This window comes from Amblyomma mixtum, chromosome 5 (genome assembly GCF_055824585.1).
Source record: "Amblyomma mixtum isolate Tamu chromosome 5, ASM5582458v1, whole genome shotgun sequence".
NCBI lineage: Eukaryota > Metazoa > Arthropoda > Arachnida > Ixodida > Ixodidae > Amblyomma > Amblyomma mixtum.
This window is the reverse complement of record NC_143016.1, coordinates 9181671-9193377: the sequence shown is the minus strand read 5'-3', so window position 1 is coordinate 9193377 and position 11707 is coordinate 9181671. Positions and strand designations below refer to the sequence as shown.

General features: G+C 44.8%; 1 protein-coding gene across 2 annotated transcripts in view; it reads left to right on the top strand.

Annotated features, from left to right (window-relative positions):
• Positions 1–11233, top strand: part of Cog1 (conserved oligomeric Golgi complex subunit 1) — a 41588-nt gene extending 30355 nt beyond the window's left edge. The window contains exons 20-26 of one of the 2 annotated variants that reach the window (XM_089543308.1): positions 163–240; positions 2583–2659; positions 4447–4609; positions 5328–5361; positions 5476–5591; positions 8702–8950; positions 11029–11233. In XM_089543308.1, coding sequence (XP_089399434.1) covers positions 163–240; positions 2583–2659; positions 4447–4609; positions 5328–5361; positions 5476–5591; positions 8702–8950; positions 11029–11166 — 855 coding nt within the window. In that variant the 3' untranslated portion in view covers positions 11167–11233. Of the gene's footprint in view, positions 1–162; positions 241–2582; positions 2660–4446; positions 4610–5327; positions 5362–5474; positions 5592–8701; positions 8951–11028 lie in introns of both variants that reach the window. The other variant, XM_089543309.1, reaches the window with a different exon arrangement.
• Positions 11234–11707: the final 474 nt, after the last annotated feature.

The window sequence follows — 11707 nt, the reverse complement described above, 5'->3', positions numbered from 1 at the left end:
TGCCGTGCTCTGTTACTAGATAAGTTAATGAACTTTTCTACACCCAAAGAAAGGTCACATTCTGGCATCTGTTCCTGCAGACGACATGGCAGGCCTGGTTGTGCATTGATGTCCTGCTTGTTTCTTATCACTTTTTTGGTCATTGCATTTGTGCCTCTGCAGTGTTGGGGTGAAGTGGATGTGCAAGAGGAGTCGGAAGGTGGCCAGCAGGTCCAATCTACCTTGCGAGTCCCACTGCAGGTAAGCAGCAGTACTTTCTTGCCTTCACTGTAAGATCTAAATTGTACTTCCGTGGTGGCAGTTTTTTTTCTCTCCATTTGTCCAAGGATTGCCTAGGCAGATGTCATATCACGTAAGATAAACTATAAAGTAACGAAAGAAAGGAGTGAGGGCCATGAAGAACCCTCTCCTGAACTGTTTGCCTGTTGCACCCAACTGTGTTGTGTTAGCTTATGTCAAAAAAGAAATGACAATAAAGCCTCCAGACATCCCTCTCTCTTTTGTAAGGTAAAAAGCAACAGGAATAGCTGTACCATGCTCCCTTTCCACCCCACCCTACCCCCTTCCTTTGAGAGTGACCAGGCCCACCTATCTGAACAACGCTTGGGTTTTTCGGTCGTCTGCAACTTCGCCCGGCACCTACAGAGCGTCCAACCTTATCTGTCTAGTACAAGTTTTTTTGTGGGTTGTTTCTATTTTTTATCTATTCTTAAAAGCATCGAAGTTATGACATTTTGTTGCCACATCGAGGAAGATGGAAGAAAATTGTAAAACTGAATAAGTGAAAGAAATCGCGCTCCGTGAAAGCAGTTGTACAGCGTTGTCCAAGCGTTGTACAGGGCACATTCTGGAGAGTGCCCACTACTCAGCTCACATGGGTACCGTTATCATTAGATAGCAGGGGAACGTGAGAGTTTTCAGTTGCAGTATGCAGATTCATTGGCAGTGCCATTTACACTGCAGCTGTAAAAGACCATTTGATTTGGGTGGCAGCTGCCTGTTCCAGGTATGTTTCAGCAAATCCATTTCATGGGCGTTCTTAACTGGATATGATTTATGTGGCTCTGAGGTCTCACTCCCAACTGAAGCAGAGACTGCAATCCACTTAGTAATGTATGTTCCAATGAATATCATGAGAGCGCTATCGGAAACAGAACGAGGGTATAAATGCTATGTCAGCGCAAAAAAGCCAGCAGTTTGTGGTCAGTTTCATGGTCATCTGTCAGATAAATAGGCTGATATGATGCCAGTAATGGCTGATCCCAAGCAAAGCAAAATGTTGAAAATTAGTTAATTCTAGACAACGCAAAATAAGCCAAAATGTCATCCTATAGAAGGAAAAATATTGTGAATTTCCAGGTACACCTAAACTATGAATACACTTTTATAAATGTAAAAAATAATTGGTGGTTGAGAAGCAGTTTATTTTGCATGGACAAGTTTGTTGTGTTGTGTTTCTGATCTTGATGTATTTTTTGGTTTCAATCTTTGTCGGTGTTTGACTAATACAGCTTGTAGCCATCTGCTTTTTGAAGGCATTTTGTAATGAAGGAGTATGGCCCACATGTTTTTGTTTTCCTCCAGCTTTTCCTGATATTGTTGGCAGCTTATAAATACTGAATAAAAGTTATGCATGTGTAGCACACATTGTTAATGGTAGTGCCAGCATCACTACAAGTGTCGGCTCTCACCAGTGGTTTAAGAAGATGGCTGGCAGCATTACTTCGGAAGGAAGAAGCTTGTGGTGCCCTGTGGTGTGCATACACTCACTTTTTTATTGCACAAGAAGCACCTTGAATAAACCATAATGCATGCCCCAGCGAGCATAGAGTTTCTTACTATTACCTAGAGGGAAAGCTGGCGGCGCTGCTCTTCAGCCACCATGGACGCTCAAAGCATCATGGGGCGGTGAGCTACTTGTTGCGAGACAGTCGTAGTTTTTCAGGAACACGGAGTGTCATTACTAAGATGTTTCATTCCAAAAATGCTGTTCGTGTATGCGCAGATGACTTTCGCGCGAACGCAGTGTGCAAAAGTCATAGTAGTGAAAACGCGATGACACACGACGCCAATAAAAGGTTCTACTCTTCCGAAATGCCATTAAAAAACCTCTTAAAGTATCTAAGCAACAACATTTTTTTTTAAACATATTTACTTTTAAGAGTGCGCCTGTTAATTACAAAATATTTGTTTTTGTAGTGTTCATCACTTGGCCAGTAGGAAAGCTAGTCACCTCTTATTTTGGGCAAACTTTGCACTTAAATTCTTTTCTGCTCATTTGTTGCAATCATTAGACAAGATATTGAATGTTAGGACGTTTGTAGTTATCAAACAGCTTTATTTTTCTATTATTTTTTGGCCAAAAGTTGCAGTTCCGCAACAAGTAGCTCACCGACCCATGTAGAGTTCCTGTATATGCTCTATACAGTAACTCTAGCCCCATGATGCTTTGAGCGCCCATGGTGGCTGAAGTGGTCTCGAGGGGTCGCCATGCAAACTCCCATAGACGGGCCGCCAGCTTTCCCTCTAGGTAATAGTAAGAAACTCTATGCCAGCGAGTGCCCGGCTTCTTGAATGCGCAGGTGACAGTCCCGCTGCAGGAACTGCTCTTTGCTGTGTGCAAGCAGGTGAACAGGCTGTTCGGCCACTGTATGCCCAAGTGAGTGTCTGCTGTTAATGTAGTGAAGAACGCAGCCTCAGTTAGCTGCGTAGTTTCATTTGTATCCTTTTGTTGTCTCTAATGAGACTAGTTAAAGGTGCACTGAAAAGGAATCTGAACTCGTCTTTTTGCCGCGGGAACTCAATCTACACGTTCTGAGCATTCTTAGAAACTTCGATTTATTGACCTGAGTGGCCGACTTCCCTAATTAAATCGAATTAACGTCCGGCTCCCGCCTTTATTTTTGAATTCTCCCTCGTACGGTGGGCGGAGTCGACCAACACGTGGAGTGCCTTTCAGCCAGCTCCGTGGAGGCTTTGCTTTCGCTTTATGTTGTTTTTTAGGTTTCCGTGAATAAATAGTTTCATTCGCAGATAATATAGCCGTAAAATAAGCCCGCGGAAATTAAAATACGCGTGGTCTATTTGCTTCTGCGGATTACTACGTATTACTCCGCCTGTGGCAGAGCGGCAAGCCACCACGGGACTGGGTGAAAGGCACTCCGCGCGTTGGTCGACTCCGCCCACCGTACGAGGCAGAATTAAAAAAAAATGGGCGGGAGCCGGCCGTTAATTCGATTTAATTAGGGAAGTCGGCCACTCAGGTCAATAAATCGAAGTTTCTAAGAATGCTCAGAACGTGTAGATTGAGTTCCCGCGGCAAAAATACGAGTTCAGATTCCTCTTCAGTGCACCTTTAAGCATGCGGTCGTGGCTGGTTGGGCTTGTTGGTTCTTTATTGCATCCTTGTCTAAAAACTGCACTGTGCTGTATTCCCCGCTGTCATGTTTGAGCTTAATTCTTCTTATTAATTAATTGTGGCTCTAAAATGTAGAATCACTAATTCTCAGTGTAACCTGTAGTAGTGTACCAGCCTTATTTGCAAGGTAGCCTGCTCCAGTACACATTGAAGAGCATCTGTTCAATGGCTGCTTTGTGTGGGGGGTCACAGAAGCACAGTGTAACTTTATTTACACGTTACAACAAAGCCACAGAATTTCTTCAGCCACCTGTTTCCCTTGGTCATAGCAGCCGGCAACCACCATCCCTGTAGAAAGGGCCACCTTGTTGCTGGTTGTAATTGTATAGTTGTGTATGGTAAATCAGGACATATTTCTTTCTTTAGTGGAATCAACTGGAGCTTATCGCATACTGAGAAACTGCACACTGTACACAGTTTTGGGTGCGCGAGTGTGTTGCTGCTGTTTTCATGAGGTCTTGAAGTTGCAACAGATATCAGCACTTACACGTAGAATATTTCAGTTACAAATAATTGTAGGTTCAGCGGTAAGTGACTGCGGAGCAGTTTCTGACAAAGGGTACCTTCTGTGACTGTTAACTTCCCATGAGTTTTGTTGATATTGTAACCACTATACTTTTGAACCAGTGAGGGATCAATCGGATAGCCCATTTGGCTTGTTTTTCTACAAACCTGGAAGGTGTGCTAAGGCCTTTGAGGGAGTCCAATCAAAAATGACGGATTGCAACTTGCAAAAACATGACTGGGACCAATTAGAAACCAGTTGGAACCAGCCATCCGTCTGTGTTTTTGGAAAATCCAGTTGGTCTCTTTTGATGAGCAAGCTATAGTAAAAGCATGTGGATTAACTCTGCTCATCACAGATTCATTAGCGAGCATCACAATCTTGGTGGTTGAGGTGCTTTTTACTTCGCCTCCAAGGCTACAGGCTGCTGAACCTGTAGTCTTGGGCTCCCGCATCGGAGTGCCATAGTCACTCAGCCACCATGCTGAGTTTCTCCAATTTGCCCTTGGTCGTTTGTCCTTAGGGCCATCCAGGGTGAAGCCAGCCAGCTCTTAGTGGCTGGTCTGGAACCAGCTTATCGGCACTCGTGCCAGGCCTTGGCATCCCAGCAGCTGCCACCCGCCCTCTGCCAGACCTGGGCTCTGCAGCTGCTCATGGATCTGCAGGTCCTCGCCCTGCTTTTCCAGGTGTGTGGTGCCGTGGCGCATTGACGCATGCAGTATGGGATTCACTGCTACAGAACATGCAAAAACAGGTGCTCTCTGTGATGTACCTGGGAAAGGTAGTGCCGTGCCTTCTATGGGGGCCATGTAGTTATATGCAGGAATTTTAATCAAACTCCCATAATGTACTGTATGCTAGATAAACAAAAAGTTCCTGCTCACATGACAGCGAGAATTGCTAACCTAAATGTGCTCTTGAAGCCTAGTATATTTGACTGGCCACCCCCCAGTATTTAGTGTTTATTGTTTGCAAGTTTCAAAAGAGCAACAATTTATTCTGAACAATATGGGATGTAAACATAGGCTTTGTTGCTTGAGGTTCTGTATTTTGTCACACTTGCGCAGCCTAAAGTGACCGAATATGCTGTAAAGCAAAATGTATTTGAGATTTTTTTGCTGTTCTCGGGTCGCATTTTAGTTGAGAAAAATGAATCTTCACCCTAATTGTAAATCAGTGGAATCAGCTCCTTAAGTGAGCAGCAAGGCTTGGTGAACATTCCTTCTGGCACTGTTGCTGTGCAGTGAAGCAATAGCTGAGGGGGCATAAGTATATCGTGTTGTAATTCACTCCTGCTTTCATTTTCTTTGCTTCCTGAGTGCTTTGTAACGCATTTGCCTACCTGCAGTATTGTGCCCTCACCCATGCTTAAATGCCCCTGCTCTTTGCTCTTGCCTTCAACAGAGATGCTACTACAGGGACCATGCTTGGTACAAGGAAAGTATACAGCCTGGTGCAGCCTAGGATAGGCCTTGCCCTTTCTCGCCAATCGTGTTTTTGCCGCTAATGCGCTTCCTTGAACCCTCTTGTAACTCTCCGTGCACACTCCAGGCTGATGCACTGAGCAACGCTCGGGCAGCTGTGGAGGCCCACGTGGACCCATTTGACTTGGACGTACTGATGCCACACTTGGACCGTCAAGCCAGCCTGGCTGCCCAACAAACATCGGTGAGGGGATCATCATTGTCTTGAATGCTTTGAAACAACATGCAGGCATGCCAACCAGTGGCATGTAAGTAGCAGTGAATGCCAAGTAAATTTTATACAATGAAACTTCGTTACAGCGAACGGGTAAAGAGTCGTAAACTAGTTCCACAATTCCAAAATTCGTAATGTTCTCCAAAAACTTAGCACTGGAGAAACAAGATTAGCCAGCCAAAGAACGACAACTGGGAGCTGCTCGCAGTGATCGCGGAGGCCGCAAAGGAACCGAGCGGCAAACACCAGTTAGGCTGGCTTCTCCGGTCAGCACCTCAGCAGGTGGTGGTGGCAGGTCAAACACCAGCTATAGGGTGGCTCATGATGTAACAATAGCGCACAAGGGACATGAGGGACGGAAAGAAACAATGCAGACAAGCGCTGACTCGCAACTGGGGTTTATTGCTAAAACACGCAATTTATAGAAGTCACTTTAAAAACACAAAAAACATAAACTTGCAGCCCCTCCTTGGAAGCCCAAGTCAGAGGAAAAAACGGAATTGAAGCATCAGGCGCCACTCATCGCTGTGGAAGAATCAGTTAAAAAATCCGTTATCGAAAAGGATGTCAATGCAATGCTGAGGCTAAGAAATCGATTTTACATTCTGCCATTGTAACAGAGGGCTGGCTGATACACAGATTATGGCATTTCCTAATATGATATGCCTTCATTATTTCACGTACGCGCTGATTGCGATGTGTGAAAAGTATGACGGTACTAGAAAAAACGGTGCGAAATTTTTCCCCTTTTGCTCTTCCTTTTTGCTGCATTCTCAGCAATGCTCAGAAAGATTCCCATAATGACCTTTTAGGGGATTACGGTGTTCACCCAGCCTAACGTTGAGGCATCACCCCGTTTGCCCTACATAGGCAGCTCCGCAAGACAACGGTAGTTTGTACACTACACCCAAGCTGCAGGGTACAAACCGGGCGCGGTGCCTAACGGTGCACCCACGCCTCTTTCGCTTATCGCCAACACCTTCTTGCCTGTTCCCCATTTGAGAGCATAAACTGCTCAACTTATTTGTCCTGGAAAAAACCACCTGGACGCCATAGCGGCTCCCTGCCTTCTTTAGCCCATGTGCCATTCTATGCACGTAGGGCACCACGCCGACCTTCTGGCGCTCCCGTCCAGCATCTTGGGATTTGTGTCCCCCTTTTAATCCATGGCACCAGTTTGCTGCAAGTCATCAAAATGACATGCATGGGAAACCCCGATTCCTTGAGCCTGTTCACCTGTGCAGAGACGCTCTTTTGGAAGGAGTGAATGCAAGATTTTGTGATTGCTGCCTTAATGCAGGACGTCGCGGTACCATTCTTGACAATTTTTGGCTGTCCCGTGGCAAAATTATGTGAGATTAAGTACATGAGATAATGGAGGCATATCATATTAGGAAATGCCAGAATCTGTGTATCAGCGAGCCCTCTGTTACCATGGCAGACTGTCAAATCAATTTCTTAGCCTCAGCATTGCATTGAAATCCTTTTTGATGACGGATTTTTTAACTGATTCTTCCACAGCGATGAGTGGCGCCTGATGCTTCAATTCCGTTTTTTCCTCTGACTTGGGTTTCTGAGGAGGGGCTGCGTGTCTGTCTATGTTTTTGTGTTTTTGAAGTGACTTCTATAAATCGCCTGTTTCAGCAATAAACCCCAGTTGCGAGTTAGCACTTGTCTGCGTCGTTTCCCTTCTGTCCCTCATGTTCCTCTTGCGCTATTGTTGCATCATGTACGTTATCCAACTTGCCCAACTTTCGGCGTTGCTTGTAGGGTGGCTTCCTCACAGAACAGCTGTGTCGTAAAAAAATTGGACACAGGATGAAAGCTATCGCCGTTTTCACCACCCCTGGTCTGTGACTGTTGACGTGAGAAGAGGCTGGCTGCTGGAAAGGTACAACCAACCATGTCGCTAGTTCCGAGGCGCTACCGACCGATGCGAGAGGCACAAACGAGTGCCGACCACCTGGATACCACCTGTTTTCGCTGCTATATCTTCGGTGGCACTGTTGGCAAATGCGTGGACCGTAGCACGAACGCATGCCGCACCATCACTAGTCACCTGTATATTGAGGGAAAGCCTGTCGCCTGTCATTCGTGCGGCACAGCTTGGCGCTCGGCAGTTTGCTATATATCCGTTTTATAGCAAATCGCATTCAATATAAAAAAGCAAGAAATTCATGTGTCTTTTAAAGATATTTAGTAACAGTTTGATGTAGCCAATAATTTGTAATATCCATATTCGTTATAATGAGGTTGAACTAATAGCATCTCATGTCGTTCAGATGACCAAGCTACAACGAGGAAATACGGGCAAATGTAAACTGCATGGCTGCATAGAACTCCATATTGTTGCAAATAAAGGCCTTTCTTGGCTTTGTCAATAATATGTGGTCCCCTTTTTTTTTGTGATACTATTAGGTCTTAAATGCGGAAAAGCTATTAAGTGCAAAAGCAGGTGATATCCGAGTGCTGGTTAGAAACCAGGAAATATAGCAGACTTGAGCTTTCTAATAAAACTGTTTTCAAAAGGGAAGTGACAGCTACTGGTACTTCAGCACAGAATAGACAACACTAGTGTGCCCATTGTACAGTACATTTACAGGGAATCTTCACTGACATCCATTATGGCCTTTTCTTCCCTCTCTCCTTTTCTCACTCCCACTACAGAGTAGCAGGCTCGAGCTGTCTGCTATGGGCCAAGCTCTCTGCTTTCCTTTCATAAAATCATTCTATTTCTGAATATGGAGTGGTTTTCAAATAGTAATTACATTATATTTAACAGCCGCATGAGTACATTCGTACAGCTATGAAGAAGAGGGTTAAGCCTTTCAGTCTTTGCAGTTCAAGAAAAATCCATCATGGTCAGGGACTTAAGAACAGAATTAAAGTATCAGACCGGCACGTATTTTTCTTCAGATACAGGCATTTGAGAAAGCGTCTCATCTTTTTTTTTTGTAGCCATATGGCTGCACTGAGGTGGTTGTTAGTTATAACATTTGTTAGTGGAGGGTTGGTTGGTCATGGAAAACACTGCCAGTGCGATTGCCTTATGCATGCATCTTTCGTGGATACGTGCACAGCTCCTGCTGGGCCTGTGCCTTGGTGACGGAGCAGGCCGGTGCCTGGTGTCGGGTCCGGCACCCTCTGGAAGCAGGGCACCCCCCAGCTCACCCGTGGTGCTGCCTGTTCTGGCCACAGGGGGCCCCCGCTTCCCCCTGCTTCCCACCCTCTCGCGGTTCCTCGATGAGAGCCCCCACTCCGGCCAGACCGGCAGTAGCAGTGGCTCTGGTGCTATCACTAACCTGGCGCCCCCTGCTCCACCCCCCAAGGTAGGATCAACAATGCATTGGCCATGCTCTGGGCACATCCTTTCTGTTAGTGTTGGCATAATGGGTCGGACGCTGGCCTTTGTTTTAAAAAAAGAGGACATCTTTGTATCGCTAGCAGAGGTGTAGCAAGCTGTGGCCAAAAAACTTTGGAGACTCTTAAGCCATCTTAAGGGTGGGATGTGACAGCATTAAATTTGACATTTGTTGAAACTTCTGTTGCAAGCTTTGTGTGTGCTTGTGTCAGTTTGTTTGCAGTCGTTGGTCCATCGACTGCCATATTCGGACTGCTAGCTGCAGTAGCTGGTATCCGCTATGTTACGACAATGCCGGCATGTGCAAATGTCACTTTTTTTTCTGATTTTTTACTTTGATTTTTTTATCTAGGTTGCTGCCTAGAAACTAGGCTGCTCACAGTCTAGTGGGCAGGTTGTGATGATGTCACAAGGTCACATGAAATCTCTTGGCCAATCATTAATATAATTGCCACCCCACCACAGTGATCAGGTCGCTCACAACGTAATGGCCAGGTTGTGATGATGTTGTAAGGTCTAGTGACCTCTCTAGACCAATCTGAGTAGCCCACTAGGGCAGGTTGTGATGACATCAAAAGGCCACACGACCTCTCGACCAATCATGTCAGCCTATCAGTGCAGGTTGTGACAACATCACAAGGTCATGTGACCTCTCTCAACCAGTCAGTGAATTTCACGACACTGGACATCGGCAGGATTTTGGTGTGACTACAACTCTAATCTTATCGCATTAATAAGTCCAGTTCTCTTGAAAAATATCGCTGTAAGCCTAGAAGTGCTCTCCTCAAAGCACAGTATGCTTTTTGCTTTATTCACCAACCTACGAGCTGGGCACAACTCGGTCCTCTGCAGATGTGTCTCTCCTCTAGAATTTACTGGCTAATCTACTGGCTTCAGGCTACAAATTGAAAAGTTTCAGTGTTACATTGGGTTTTTTTGCTCAAGCAGCTGCTGCTGACAGGCCCGCCTTAGAGGCAGAATTAAGGTTAGTAAATCTAGTAAATGCTGTAACTCTCTCTCTTAAGACCTCCAGAACCACCTGCAAAAATGTTATTGTGAAGGCCTTTTTGGTTTTAAGTTAAAAAAAAAAAGATAAACGTACGCCGAATCCAATTCTCAAAATTCGGTTTTAATCTAAAAATAAGGCCAGTATACTTAAACATACATGCCACAACTAGTTGGACATCAAAGGCAGCTATACTCAGGCAGTAAAGGAGGAAATTAACAGCCTAAGTAGCACAGTTGTGTGTTTTGAGGTATTACTCTGCTACTTTATAGGGCACCTCTGCAAACTGATGGGCTCCAGAAGTCAGATTGGCAGGCTGCTGTGTAGAGGGTCATAAAGCAGTCAACAACCAGATGCCATTAGCTCAGTGCGTTGTTAGCTGTTGTGTTTGGGCTGATTATGCAGCCGCCGCCTTCCACCGCCATGAAGGCAACTTCCACTTGCATATTTGTCTATGACATTCCATTCGTTCCTTTTTTCACGGCAATGACATTTCTTCCCAAAAGCACAGCTCTAAGTGCAGTCATTTTTGTGCTAATTACTGGTGAATCTAATGATTGGGCTGACAGAAAGGTCAAGAGAAATTCTAGGTGACTTGCAGTTCCACAAGAGTACCACATTTTATTGCCAACAAAACGATAATTTGTCCGTAACAAATAATATTTGCTGGGGGAAAAAAAACAACTAAATCTGCATGCTGAAATAAACACCGAAAAAAGTCAGCCAAATTTTCAAAAATTAGAAACCGAAAAACCTAACCCCTATTCTAGTGCTGCACTGGAATGTGCTGTAAAATACTGCAGTACTTAAACATACTTTAAAAGTTAGATCAGCTATTAAAAGGAGATCTCAGTGGAACTTCTCATTTTGAAAGCCACAAATTGCTTATAGTATGTTGAAGGGAAACTCGTCTTAGATCAATTTTGATACTGTAGTTACGATGTAGTAACGTGGTATAACTTCTTTGCATACTGTCTTACCACACTAAACATGGCTACTTGGTGACATTGTGACATGACTTGTTGTTTCTTTCCTCTCAGAGTTCATCTGGGCCTGACCTTGCGGCAGTTGCTCCATCACTGACAGCCAGCCAGTCAACACCAGCATTTGCTGCCTTGCCCTCATTCTATGAGAAGATGGCCACTAGCATGCGCTCTTCCTGGTTTGGTCCCATGTGAAAGGGCCCAGCTATGTTCTGTATAAAGTGTCCATTTGTATTAACAAGGGTGGATTGTGACTTTTGTACTGCTGTCTGTTTCTTGTCTGTAACATGCTTACAATAATTGCTGTGAGTAAGCTTTTGGCGCCAGTCAGAAAAGCTGCCTTGGCTCAATGGGCATGGCATGGCAGTAGTTTTGCTGACGTGTACTGCAAACGTGGTTAGCGTATTACACGTGCATTTAAAGGGGTTCAGAAGTTATTGGTTGCTTGAACTTAACTCCAAGGAACTTAGGTCTCCATGTATCTCTGTCTCAAGAAATGGTGTGTGTTTTCAACGTGTACTGCAAACATGGTTAGCATATTACACGTGCATTTAAAGGGGTTCAGAAGTTATTGGTTGCTTGAACTTAACCCCAAGGAACTTAGGTCTCCATGTATCTCTGTCTCAAGAAATGGTGTGTGTTTTCAACGACAAAATCACAAGCTACTTCCACATGCCTTGTGGCATAGCCAGATGTCTTTATTACTGGCAGCTTCTCACTTCACGGAAGAGAGTAT